The sequence below is a fragment of the Emys orbicularis genome, chromosome 20 (assembly GCF_028017835.1).
Source record: "Emys orbicularis isolate rEmyOrb1 chromosome 20, rEmyOrb1.hap1, whole genome shotgun sequence".
Taxonomy (NCBI): domain Eukaryota; kingdom Metazoa; phylum Chordata; order Testudines; family Emydidae; genus Emys; species Emys orbicularis.
In genome coordinates this window covers 24,484,402-24,498,173 of record NC_088702.1, presented here as the reverse complement: position 1 = coordinate 24,498,173, position 13,772 = coordinate 24,484,402, and the positions used below count along the sequence as shown (strand labels likewise).

Below are 13,772 nucleotides of genomic sequence, written 5' to 3'. Positions count from 1 at the left end.
CAACCTAGGCTCTCTTGGCGACTTCCAGGTTTGTGGTGTACCCTGCAGTGTGTGTAGTTCCTCCCTTCGGTTCCCCAAAGTTCAGGGACCATTTCTATCTGTGCCAAAGGTTGCCAGCTTTTATGCTGACTTACTCTTAACTGATCATACTTTTAGCTATTTAGCGGATCTTACTGGATACAGGCCGGTTGGCTTCTTGCATTTCAGCAAAACTTATTCTATGTATAATTATTAGGAAACACATTTCATATGCCTTGACACCTCCTAATTTCATAGGAATTAATACTGATAAGATATAAGAATCATGTATGAAATGGATAAATTTGGAAAGAGAAACATATTATTTGATACGGCTCCCTCATGAGGTCCAGAACACAATCCAGGACCTGCCCTTTGACTGTTCCCAGAAATGCCTCAAATCACCTCAGACCGCTGGGTTCTGAGCACGGTAGAACTGGGATATTCTCTCCAATTCTGTTCCCTCCCGCCCTCCCAGTCCCTCTTCAGGGACCCTTCTCATGACCAAACGCTCCTACAGCTCGGGGCGGTCGAGGAGGTGTCTCTGGAGTTCAGGGGCAGGGGTTTCTTCTCCTGTTACTTCTTAATCCCCAGGACCAAGGGTTGGCTCAGGCCCATTCTAGACCTGCGAAACCTCAACAGATTCATGAAGAAATTGAAGTTCCGCATGGTCTCCCTGGCTTCCATCGTTCCCTCCCTGGATCCGGGGGACTGGTTCGCCGCCCTCGACTTGAAGGACGTGCACTTCCACATCTCCATAATCCCATCACACAGATGTTTTCTGCGATTTGTTCACGGGCCTCCCCTTCGGCCTGTTGGCGGCCCCTCGGGGGTTCACCAAGTGCACGTCGGTCGCGGCAGCCTTCCTTCAAAAGCATCAGGTGCAAGTCTTCCCATACCTGGATGACTGGCTCATCAAGGGCTGGTGCCGAGCCCAGGTGGAGGTACACGTGAACCTGGTGCGTGCGACGTTCCTCAGACTCGGTCTCATCCTCAATGTGGCGAAGTCGACCTTAATCCCCACTCAGAGAATAGAATTCATCAGGGCCCCCTTGGACTCTGCTCAGGCCAGGTCGTTCCTGCCCGAGTCTCGTTTTCTAGCCACAAGGGCCAGCATAGAAGGTCTCCACCGGCTCCCCACCACGACGGCCAGAAATGACCTACAATTGCTCAGACATATGGGGGCTCACACCTGCGTGGTGCAGCGTGCAAGGCTGTGGCTCCGTCCCCTGCAGGCGTGGCTGCCCCATGTGCACAGGCAGGACCGGGACCATCCAGGCAGACTGGTCACGCTCACTCCTCGGGTTCTCGAGTCCCTCCAGTGGTGGCTCGATTCACAAGCAGCCTGTGCAGGAACATCTGTCTCCAAGCCCCAGCCGTCGCCGTCGCTGGTCACGGACGCGTCGGCGCTGGGGTGGGGAGCGCACATGGGCAACCTCAGGGTCTATGGTCCCGGGCGGAACGATCGCTGCACGTCCATGTCAGGGACGTACGGGCGGCGCATCTCGCTTGCCAGACGTTTCGGGCCCAGCTCCAGGGCAGATGTGTATCGGTGCTGACAGACAACACCACAGCAATGTTCCATATAAACAGACAGGGTGGTGCCCGCTCCTCTCCCCTGAGCCAGGAAGCCCTCGGGCTGTGGGACTTTTGCATTGCCCACTCGATAAGCTGGAGGCGTTGTATCTGCCGGGCTCTCAAAACAAACTGGCCAATCGCCTCAGCAGGTCCTTTCATGGCCACGCGTGGTCTCTCCGCCCAGACGTCGTCAGCAATATCTTCCAGAGGTGGGGCGCTCCCCAGATCAATCCGTTCACGACACGGAGCAACAGGCAGTGCCAGCAGTTCTGCTCCTTCCTGAACCACAGCCGGGCTCGATCCCGGATGCCTTTCTCCTCTCGTGGACGGGCCACTGTCACGGACTCACAGGTCGGGCCGACTCTGGGCCCCGTGCGGTCCATGGGGGGTGCCCCTTTCAGTGAGACAGCCCTTCTCAGGGGTCCACTCTCTCTCGGGGTCAGGCCCCTCCACCTCCTGGATCCGCACCTCTCTGAACCTTAGCACGTCTGTCTCTGCCATGGGCCCCCTCAGGGAGTCCCCTCACTCTGGCCCCCGCGGCCTCCGCCCCCGAAGGGGACGATGCCCCCACCCCCGCCCCTGTTCTCTAGCCCAGAGCGACTCTCAGCCAGCGTAAAACAGGAGGGTTCATTGAGAGTTGAACACAGCACAGGAAACTCTCAGGGCCTCAGGCCTGGCCTCCCTCAGCCTGGCACATCCCAGTCTCTCTGCATCCAGGGGGGCTCTGCCTGCTGCCAGAGCCCCCCTGCTCCCCAGCTGGGCATCTGGTACCCCCGGCCCCAAGCCACGCCTCTGTCCATTGTCTTCTCTCCAGGTAAACAGGGTCGTAAACCGGGGCCTCCTCTCCTGCTTCTCCCTCTGGCTGGAACTGGCCGGTCAGGTCACGGGGTCCTCTCCCCGCAGCCCATTGTCCTCCCACTGGCTAGAACCGGCTGTGACTCCTGAGCTGGGCTTCCGGGTCACCAGGTCACCAGTCGCTGGGGTATCCATCCTCCCGGCCATCGGATGGGGTCCCAAGTTCCCTCTCTGGTCCTCTGTAACAACAAACTTCCTCTCCCCTCCCCTCGTTAAACCAGTAACACCCAGGGAAACTGAGTCCCACCCCCTCAGCACACAAACTACTGGAAAAACAAGGAAAAAACAAGAAAATCCCCCACTTTCTCACAGCCCATTTTCCCCTTTCTGCGCCGCGAGCGTGTGTCCTGGGATCTCCGATTCAGCAAGTACCGGGACCCAGCTCCAACCTGGGGCGTGTCCACCCAGCTGTGACAGGAGCTGTGGGAGCACGAATAGAGAGCCAGAGTCATGCCAAGGAGAGCCTGGTGCATGCTGGGAGCCCAGTGCATGCTGGGAGGCCTCACAGAAAACCCTGAAAATGTGACCCAGGTATGAGCAGCGCTGCCTGAGTCTGCAGAGAGCCTGAGCCAATCGCTCTGGGAGAGCCAACAGCTGCCCCATCCCTGTCGCTGTGATGTTAACTCTGGCCCCTACTGACAACAGGGCCGTGCTGTTAACACTTTGGTTTCTGGTGACTTGGGAACATCCAGCTCTGCCCCACCCCCAATTCCCAGCTGCGGGCGGTGCAGAGAACGGGCAGGAAATGCTGCAATTGGCTGGTTCAGCAATACCCGGTGGGAGGGGCCGTGGGTAACCAGCAGGAGCGGGGCGGGGGTGTGTGTGTGTGTGTGAAGGAGCGTGAGACCCAGTGACAGACACCCCCAGGAAGTGGCAGAGTCACCCCCCCCCCAGGACTGCACATACACACACACACCGTTCCCTAGCAGCCGAAGGGGAAGTGGGCGGGTGCGGCTGGGAGGGACAGTCTCAGCCAGGAGGGGCCCTGTGGGGCTGCCCTGCCTGTGGGTCCAGGCTCACAGCACAGACCCCACCCCCACTGGATGGAGATGGGTCCTGCCACGGGTGCTGGAACTAGGGGGCTGCCGCACCCCCTGGCCGGACGTGGTTTCCATCATACGCAGGGTTTGCAGTTCGGGTCAATGGCTCTCAGCCCCCCACTGTCCATATGGCTCCAGCGCCCCTGGGTCCTGCTGCAGCGAAGGACAAAGCCCAGAGGGTCCCACCCACGGGTGCAAATCAGGCCTGGCCCAGCAAGGCCGCCCCCCGGCTCACCAGGAGGGGGGCCGAGAGCTCCATCCCGGGGCAGCCCCTGTCCGGCTGAGCCCTGCGGGGGGCTGGACCGTCCTTCGCCAGCAGGGGGCAGCAGCGAGTGCCCAGCCCGGCCGGGCTCCAGGCCAGATGCACCCGGGTCCCCTTGGCCCTGCTGGGGCCGGATCGGGCCGGGGGCTCCCGCGGTCTGGCCGCTTCGCGTGTGGGGCCTTTGCTCCCACTCTGCTCCCCCTGCACCCCTGGGCTGCGCCGTGTGACAGTTCCCAGGGTACCAGGCTCACAGGCCCCTCGCGACCCCCTGCCCCACTGTGAGGAACCTCTTCTGGCCCTGCTGGGGGTCAGACCCCCGATCCCCCTCTGCAGGCAGCACAACCCCCCGCTCAGCCCTTGACAGGTCAGCGATTGCCCCCCAAATCACCCAGTATCCCCCTGGGGTGCCCAGCCCCTGGTGCTGCCACTGGCCGAGTTCCCAGCTCCCCCCCAAGGCCCAGAACCCCCAGCTGAGCAGTGACCCCTCCCCCAGCCAGCACCCCGCTCAGCCCCGGCACGGCCAGGCATTACAGAGAAAACCAGGCTGAGTGTATGGACCAGCCAGAGCCCAGAGCTGGGAGAAGGAGCCGCTGGAGGCTCCTGTTATTTACTCCTCATAACACAAGAGCTAGGGGTCATCAAATGAAATTAATTCACAAAACACACAGTCAACCCGTGGAACTCTTTGCCAGAGGATGTTGTGAAGGCCAAGACTATAACAGGGTTCAGAAAAGAGCTAGATAAGTTCCTGGAGGACAGGTCCATCAATGGCTATTAGCCAGGATGGGCAGGGATGGTGTCCCTAGCCTCTGTTTGCCAGAAGCTGGGAATGGGCGACAGGGGATGGATCACTGGATGTTACCTGTTCTGTTCCTTCCCTCTGAGGCACCTGGCACTGGCCACTGTCGGCAGACAGGACACTGGGATAGATGGACCCTTGGTCTGACCCAGTATCACCGTTCTTATGGAGTTAATGGGACAATGGGTGACATGGAGAATAAGAACATAAGAACATAAGAACATAAGAAAGGCCGTACTGGGTCAGACCAAAGGTCCATCTAGCCCAGTATCTGCCTACCGACAGTGGCCAATGCCAGGTGCCCCAGAGGGAGTGAACCTAACAGGCAATGATCAAGTGATCTCTCTCCTGCCATCCATCTCCATCCTCTGACGAACAGAGGCTAGGGACACCATTCTTACCCATCCTGGCTAATAGCCATTTATGGACTTAGCCACCATGAATTTATCCAGTCCCCTTTTAAACATTGTTATAGTCCTAGCCTTCACAACCTCCTCAGGTAAGGAGTTCCACAAGTTGACTGTGCGCTGCGTGAAGAAGAACTTCCTTTTATTTGTTTTAAACCTGCTGCCTATTAATTTCATTTGGTGACCCCTAGTTCTTGTATTATGGGAATAAGTAAATAACTTTTCCTTATCCACTTTCTCAACATCACTCATGATTTTATATACCTCTATCATGTCCCCCCTTAGTCTTCTCTTTTCCAAACTGAAGAGTCCTAGCCTCTTTAATCTTTCCTCATATGGGACCCTCTCTAAACCCTTAATCATTTTAGTTGCTCTTTTCTGAACCTTTTCTAGTGCTAGAATATCTTTTTTGAGGTGAGGAGACCACATCTGTACACAGTATTCGAGATGTGGGCGAACCATGGATTTATATAAGGGCAATAATATATTCTCAGTCTTATTCTCTATCCCCTTTTTAATGATTCCTAACATCCTGTTTGCTTTTTTGACCGCCTCTGCACACTGCGTGGACATCTTTAGAGAACTATCCACGATGACGCCAAGATCTTTTTCCTGACTCGTTGTAGCTAAATTAGCCCCCATCATGTTGTATGTATAGTTGGGGTTATTTTTTCCAATGTGCATTACTTTACATTTATCCACATTAAATTTCATTTGCCATTTTGTTGCCCAATCACTTAGTTTTGTGAGATCTTTTTGAAGTTCTTCACAATCTGCTTTGGTCTTAACTATCTTGAGTAGTTTAGTATCATCTGCAAACTTTGCCACCTCACTGTTTACCCCTTTCTCCAGATCATTTATGAATAAATTGAATAGGATAGGTCCTAGGACTGACCCTTGGGGAACACCACTAGTTACCCCTCTCCATTCTGAGAATTTACCATTAATTCCTACCCTTTGTTCCCTGTCCTTTAACCAGTTCTCAATCCATGAAAGGACCTTCCCTTTTATCCCATGACAGAATAAAATGGGAACGAGCTTCCCAGAGCCCCGACGTCCCGAACCCACCCCTGGCAGCTCCTGTGGGGTTCAGCGTCCCCAGAGCCAGGCACAGAGAGAACGGCCCGGTGCCTCCTGTCTGCCAGGGATGGGCCTGGAGCCTCCCGCTGCCCGGCTGGAACCAGCCCCTGAGACTCAGGACAGACACAGCTCCGGCCGTGCCTCCGGCACACGGCTCACCACGGTCACCGCGCCCAGTGCTGCGGGCTCTGGGCAGGGACCTCCCGAGCCCCTTTGGGGGCTGGTCTGGAGACGTCAGAGCTGGGGGACCCGCAAGTCCCTCGGTGCCCTGTGCCCTCTGCCAAGGGTCCTGAGTCCCGGCCGGGCGGGTCGGATTCACTGCTCACAGCTCTGCAGGGGAGAACTGCCCCGGGGAGGGGAAGACGAGGGGCTGGGCGCTGCGGGGAGGGTGGGGGGAGAAGCCCTGGGCAGGGTCCCCTGGCCCTGGTTTGGGCACCAGCTGGGCACTGGGGAGACCCGGGTCTGAGTCCCTGCAGCCCCACAGACTCCCCGTGGGACCCGGCCGGTCACAGAGTCGCCCGGGCCCCTCCGTGCAGTGGGGAGCTCCCACGGCCTGGTGTGGGACACAGAGCGCCAGGCTCAGGTCAGGCGGGCAGAGAACAGGGCAGGTGCCCAGGCTGGGGGTGTTTGGTCGTGAGATGTCACCAAGCCAAATCCTGTGCTGGGCACAACGGAGCCGGAGCCAGTCACAGGCGCCGACTTTCTGATTTCCTCGCAGGGGCCCAGATGCTGCGGTGATGGGCCCCAGGGAAGCAGCATGGACAGACAGACGGACGGACCCCCCTGGCCGGGCAGTGACTGTTCCTGCCCTCTAACGCTTCATCGACGGGACGTCCCCGGGGCAGCGGGACCCAGGCTCAGGCTTTCCCAGCATGCCCCGGGCCCCTCCCAGCATGCCCCGGGGGCAGGAGGGGGCGTCACTTCTTCAGCTCCTCGTACACGTCCGGCTGTCGGGGCTGCAGCGTCTGGGGGAAACGGGGACGATTCAGCCAGAGACGCCCCAGGGGAGCCCCTGCAGGGCTCAGCCCCCCACGTCCCCCATGGGGCCACAACAGCCCCTCCCACCCCAGGGGCCTAACGGCCCCTCCCATCCTGGGGGGCCCATCCCTCTCCCCCGGCTGGTCCCCCCCAGCCCCTCCCCTCAGCTCTGGGGCTCCCGGCTGGTCTCCCTCTGGCTCACTCTGCACCCCCCAGCTCTGGGATGTGATAACCAGCCCCGTTCTCAGCCATAGGGCTTGGGGGGGGCATCTCCCCCCTTCCCCCACTGGATCCGAACCCCCCTCAGGGGGGAGGATACAGCACAAGGGGCCGGCGCTCACCTGGTACGTGGGGCTGGGGTCAGGGGAGCTCCCGGGCTGGGCCTGGGGGAGGCAGAGGCAAGAGAGTCGTTAGCACCAGACCCCAGAGACCCCCCAGACTCCCAGCCGAGCTCGGGGGGGGGACCCTGGGACAGTCAATGAGACCTAGGGTTTGTGTAAGCCCCCCGACCCCACCCAAAGGGGGCAGGGTAAACTGGCAGGGGGCTGCGGGTCGGGACTGAGTGTAGAACTGATGAATGAAATTGTTTTTAATTGTTCACTTTATTAATGTAACTTCATAGGTAAAGTTTTATGAATGAAACAACATTCATTCATAAAGCCGGTTACCCCAAAACTGGCTAATTAACAATTAAAATGCTTGTTAAGAGCCACAGTTCAGCCAGCTGCCCTTGTAAGTTTCACTTTCAATCCAATTTCTGCTTAAATCACTGAAACTTGAACTGTTTCAAAATTCAGGTTTCAGAGTGGCAGCCGTGTTAGTCTGTGTCCGCAAAAAGAACAGGAGTACTTGTGGCACCTTAGAGACTAACACATTTATTGTAGCATAAGCTTTCGTGGGCTAAAGCCCACTTCTTCGGATGCATGGACTGCAACACACAGAAAGAAGCTTATGCTCAAATAAATGTGTTAGTCTCTAAGGTGTAACTTCTGTTCACTGTTTGCCATATTGTAACTCAAACTCCATTTTAAAACGCTCACTCCATTTTGTAAGCTGGCTGCAACCTTCATTTTTGCAAAACCTGCTGTAATCTTGTTAGTTTAGTTCAGATGTGTGAATGAGGTCTGCATGGATCAACCTCCAGCCCCAGCCTGATAAAGTGAAGTGCAAACACCAAGGGCTGAAGATGCAGACAACAGCCCTGACAAAGTGAGAAGAGTCCATCCTAAAAGAAAAGAACAAAGGTACAATAGAAGGAAGATCAAAGCCAAGTCCCAGGCTGAAAGTCACGTCTGCAATTGACGGGTGATCAATCACACCGACCCCAGAGGCAGCGTGACACAGCAAGACCTATAGACTCTGGATTCAAACTAAAGCCTACAAAAAGGATGGGGGAGATAGAAGACTTTGGGTAACGTTCTGCTGCCAACATGGAAGGGCATCGGTGCACCCAACAGAGACCGGCCCTTCCTTGTGCCCGGCTTTCCTGGCCAGTTACTGCCACAAGCTACGATCCCAAGCTGCGAAATCAAGCCACAAACTCACATAAGTATTGGAGCATAAGCTTTCGTGGGTGAATGCCCACTTCATCAGACACCACAATAGATCAAATTGTTATCATAATAAATGTGGCATCTTTGCCTTGCCCCCCGAAAAGATCCTGTGTAGTTTTGTCTGCATAACATGAGTGGCACCCGCAGAGGAGGGGGTGGGACTGGAATAGCAGAGGGTGGGGCTGAGCCCTTGTCACTCACCACTGGCCCCGCCCAGGCTGTAAGGGGCAGGTTCTCGTACACCAGGACGGGTGCCCCGTTCTTCTTGGGGGTCTTGTTCCGGCAGCGAGAGTCTGGGAGGAATCATCAGAGACGCTGGAATTGGGGTCCTGGTCCCAGCCCCCCCCCCGCTCTAACCACTAGACCCCACTCCCCTCCCAGAGCCAAGGAGAGAACCCAGGAGTCCTGGCTCTCCCGGGGGGCGGGGCTGTTACTCACAGAGGAAATAGGCCCCAACTCCGACCAGCGCTGCCCCTGCTAGTGACCCGATGAGAATCCCAGCGACGGCCCCGGCAGAGAGAGCTGGACGAGGGGCATCTGGAGGAGAGATGGGGGGAGTTGGATCAGACGGTTCAGCCAAAATCCCCCCACCCCGCTCCCTGCAGCCCAGCACCCCCTAGCGCCACACTGGGGCATTGGTGTCAGACCTGGGATCCCTGTGTCTGCAGCGCGTTGCTCCATCCCGGGGATTCACCCGTCCCTGTCACCCACATGGCAACAGACGCCCAGGCAGTGCGGCCGGTGATGGGGTTGTGAGCCCGGCACTTGTACGTGCCCTGCTGAGCCCAGGTCGTGGGGTTAAAGGTCAAGATTATCCTGGTCTCGTTAGTGTCGGTGCCGTTGAGAACCCAGCGATAGCTCGGGGCTGGGACGGAGTCAGAGACACACGTCAGGTTCAGAAGCGACCCGAGAGTCAGGGCGATGGGTCCGGGCAGGTCTATCCTGGCAGAGTCTGGCCCATCTACACAGAGAGGGACAGGGTCAGCGGATGGATGGCACCAGTGAGGGGTCCCTGTTTAACCAGCACCCTGCCCCACCCTAGACCCAGCTGCATCTCTGTGGCTGTGTGATGCCGGCAGGGCCGGGGCAGCGCGGCCGGGGGACGGGGCTGCAGTTACTCACAGGCCAGCGTCACGGTGCTGGGCTCGCTGCGTACGGAGCTGACGGGGCTCCCGACCTCGCACTGGTAGGCGCCGGCGTCGCCCCGGGTGACATTTGGCACCATGAGGGTCCGGTTTTCAGGGGACAGCCCCAGCCGCTCACTGGGCACGAGGGACGCCCCATCCCGGAGCCAGAGCACGGTGTCGGCGCTGGGGGAGCTGTTACACGTGAGGGTGAAGGTCCCGTTCTCCAGCACCTGGGTTTGGTCGGGCGTCACCGTGGGCCTGGGCAGCATTTCTGGGAACAGAGAGAGTCACTGGGGGGAGCGGCTGGATCCAACCTAACCCCCAGGGGAGCCCTCGCTCTACCGGGCTCCTGCCCCACAGCCCTGTGGAGGATTCAGACCCAGGCACCTGGCAGCAGTAGAGAGCTGTTATCCAGCTGCAAACTTCATTGGAGGGCTACACAGCTACATGGGAAAGAGTGGGGTTCTGGGAGCCAGGAGTCCTGGGTTCTCTCCCCAGCTGGAGGAGGGGAGGGGGGGCTGGTGGGTTAGAGAAGGGGGGGCTGGGAGCCAGGACTCCTGGGTTCTCTCCGGGGAGGGCTGGGCAGTGGGGTCTGCGTGAGGAGGTCTGTGCAGCCGGCACAAGGGTTAATGCAGATTGTACCAACTGCTACAGCAGCTGCTGTTGGGGGGGGGGGGGTGTCACTCCCCATCCGGGATGCAACGTACAGGGCAGGGCCTGTGTTTGGGGGCAGGTTCCTACATGACCCAGCCACGCTGATCCCCGGGGGAGATCCCCAGACCCCCATCGCTGGGGCGGGGCGGGGGGGGGGGGCACACGGCCTGGGATCAGCGCAGCTCCCGTGCGGGCAACTTACCAGAGATGCGCAGACCCACCCTGATAGAGCGGACAGGGTTAGTACCGGTACGGCTCTGTATCAGCACCGTGTAGTTCCCGGTGTCGCTGAGCGTTAACCCCGCGATGTGCAGGGTGCAGCCCGGCCCCGCTGTCTCCCGCCCCGTGTGGGCTGGGCCAGGGATCTGATCAGGGGCAGGAGGTGGGTAGTAGGTGAGGATCCGGCTGCTTTCATGAGTGGTCGCTGATCGGTACCAGCTGCAGACCAGCACGTCCTGTGGCAGATTCTGTGGGGCCAGGCTCACGTCCCCTCCCACCATGGGGCTCAGCGGGGTGATGATGATGGTCACTGGGGTCTGGGCTGGCGCCAGCTGGAGGCAGGAGCCCAGGACAGAGGCTGCGGGGGAAGGAAAGTCTCAGTTGGGCAGCGAGAGGCCTGGGTGTGGGGGGTCAGTTGGGGCCCTCTTCCTATCCCTGTTCTGACCCTTCCCGCAGGCTCCCACCACCGCTGCTGCGACCTGGTGAGGTTCCTCCAGAGGGGATCTAGGAACTGAAAGTGAAAAAGCCTTCAACCGGCCGGGCCCATTAGCACAACAGTGAAACTGCTGACAAGGCCGGCTCCAGGCACCAGCGGAGCAAGCAGGTGCCTGGGGCAGCCAGCGAAGAGAGGGGCGGCACGTCCGGGTCTTCGGCGGCAATTCGGCAGCGGGTCCCTCAGTCCCTCTGGGAGCGAAGGACCCGCCGCCGAATTGCCGCCGAAGAATCGTGATCGCGGCTTTTTTTTTTTCTTCCCCTCCTGCTTGGGGCGGCAAAAACCCTGGAGCCAGCCCTGACCGCTAAAGAGCCATTGAGGGGTAACGAAGCCATTTCACAGGCGTTTGCCGACCCCCAGGGATACACTGACAGGTTCTGAATTTACTGACAAAACCAGCTGTGTGTCACTGTCATAGTTACTCCGAACATGTCACTCTGCAGGACCTGAGTTTAAAATTTGCTTTAAAGATATTTCATTCATGTGTTGCAGAAGATTATAAATTCACATCTCTAAAAAATCCTTGCAGAGATTTTTAGATGCACAATCTGAGTATTCCTCTTTAGCCTTAAACGCTTGGATCTTCAGACATTCAGTTTTCCTAATAAAGCCTTCAAAAGACCCTCCCCCCTTTTCTAAAATACACAGGCAAGCCCGGGCTGCTGTCGGGCACAGGGGCACCATTTTAATAATACTGCACAGGGGCCCATAAATCCTAAGGACGGCCCGGCCTGGGCCGGTCCCTGCCCGGCCTTCCAGAGCTTGGCCTCTGACTGGGGGAACCTGCCCCGGGCCCCTGGGGAACGGGACCCCCAGGCTGGGGCTGCACCAGGGACACAGACAGCGACGTCGAGCTGGCGACAGAATCGTCCCAAACACCTTCCCCCTGAACCCCAGCCTGGGCACGGTGTGTGCGTGTGTGTGTATTGACCTGTGTGTGTGCATTCTCTGTGTGTACGCACAGCGGTATCTCTGCAGCTGTGTGTGTCAGTGTGTGTGTGAGCACAACTGTGTCAGTGCAGCTTACGTGTGTCTCTGTGTGTGTCTGTGTCCGGGCCACGGGCGTGTCTCTGTGTGGGTGTCACATGTCTGCATGTGTCCCTGTGCACACGCGTGTGTCTAGCGTCTCTGTGCCATGGCAGGGGTGCGGGTCTCTGTGTGGGTATCACATGTCTGCATGTGTCCCGGGGCACACGCATGTGTCTAGCATCTCTGTGCTGTGGTGGGGGGTGCGGGTCTCTGTGTGGGTGTCACGTGTCTGTGTGTGTCCCTGTGCACACGCGTGTGTCTAGCGTCTCTGTGCCATGGGGGGTGTGGGTCTCTGTGTGGGTGTCACGTGTCTGCATGTCGTCACATGTCCCTGTGCACACGCGTGTGTCTAGCGTCTCTGTGCCGGGGGGGGAGGTGCGGGGCTCTGGGGACCCAGCTCTGGCTGTCACTCCCCAGTTGCAGAGCAGAGGGCGGGGTGGGGGCAGGTGCTGCCGATGGCCCCGTGGAGACGGGTTTTTTCCCCAAAGCTCCTGGGGGATTCAAACACATGAACTCCCCCCCGACAGGTCTGAGACCCCTGGACACAGGGCGGGTCAGAGCGAGGGTGTCACGGAGTGTGGGGGGACACAAGGCCCTGCACCCCCGGCTTCCTGCGATTCACCATGACTCTCAGCCAGCCAGTAAAGCAGAAGGTTTATTTAGACGACAGGAACACAGTCCAAGACAGGTCTTGCAGGCACAGACAACAGGATCCCCCCCAGTTAGGTCCACCTTGGGGTCCCAGGGCCCCACAGCCCCCTTGGGAGGTCAGAGCCCCGTCTGCCTCCCAGCCATTCCACCAGCCAGCTCTGAAACTCCCCCTCCAGTGACCCCTCCCACAGCCTTTGTTCAGTTTCCCGGGCAAAGGTGTCACCTGGCCTCTAACCCCTTCCTGGGTTCTCATGTTACATGCTCAGGTATTCTCCGTCGGTCAGTCTCCCATCCCCCAATGCAGACCATCCTAGCCACACTCCCCTGCCTTCCCAGCCAACACCCCCCACTCAGCATTCAAAGACCACATTAAGAACAGTCCCAGTTCGTCACAGAGGAACACAAGGGGGCTGGTGCCCCCATCCCACAGCGACGGGACAAACGGAGATGAGCCGGAAATCAGCAAGAGCGAGAAAGATCCCTGATATGGGTTGGGGTCTGTGCAGCACGACACAATGGGCCCCCACCATCTATGGTCCGATCCAACCCTCAATCCCGACCCACAGCCCCCTGCTCTTCTAGCCCTGGTCTCCCCCGCCCCCCAGCTCTGCCAGAGCCCCTCACTCCCGGCCCGCAGCCCCTCTACCTTCATTTCTGCTCTTCTCTATTGGATGCATTTGTGTCCCGGACACCTGGGTTCCCTGGTCTGACCCCCCCCCCCCTTCTCACCTGCCAAGAGAATCGCTCTCCAGGGGCCGCCCGGCCTGTTGGGGATTTGCCCCATTGTCCTTTGCTGCACCAGGACCTGCCTTGAACTGGGCAGGGTGGCATCTGCACTGGGACCAGGACCCACAGGCAGGGCAGCCCCATGGGGCCTCTCCCGGCTCAGACTTCCCTTCCCAGCTGCAACCGCCCACTTCCCCTTCGGCCGCTGTGGCAGGAGGGTGATTCGCTGGGGATGCGGGAGGGGGTGAAGGCTCCAGGCTCTGGAAGGGGCCAGAAATGAGGCTTCAGGGTGTGGGAGGGGGC

General features: G+C 58.8%; 1 protein-coding gene across 1 annotated transcript; it reads right to left on the bottom strand.

The window, feature by feature from the left end:
• Positions 1–6,956: 6,956 nt before the first annotated feature.
• Positions 6,957–13,527, bottom strand: LOC135892706 (carcinoembryonic antigen-related cell adhesion molecule 6-like). Its single transcript, XM_065420499.1, has 8 exons — positions 13,473–13,527; positions 10,554–10,928; positions 9,693–9,968; positions 9,265–9,531; positions 9,009–9,107; positions 8,772–8,863; positions 7,359–7,400; positions 6,957–7,004 (listed from the first exon to the last, which is right to left on the bottom strand). The coding sequence occupies exons 1-8, from the start codon at positions 13,525–13,527 to the stop codon at positions 6,957–6,959; spliced, it is 1,254 nt and encodes a 417-aa protein (XP_065276571.1).
• Positions 13,528–13,772: the final 245 nt, after the last annotated feature.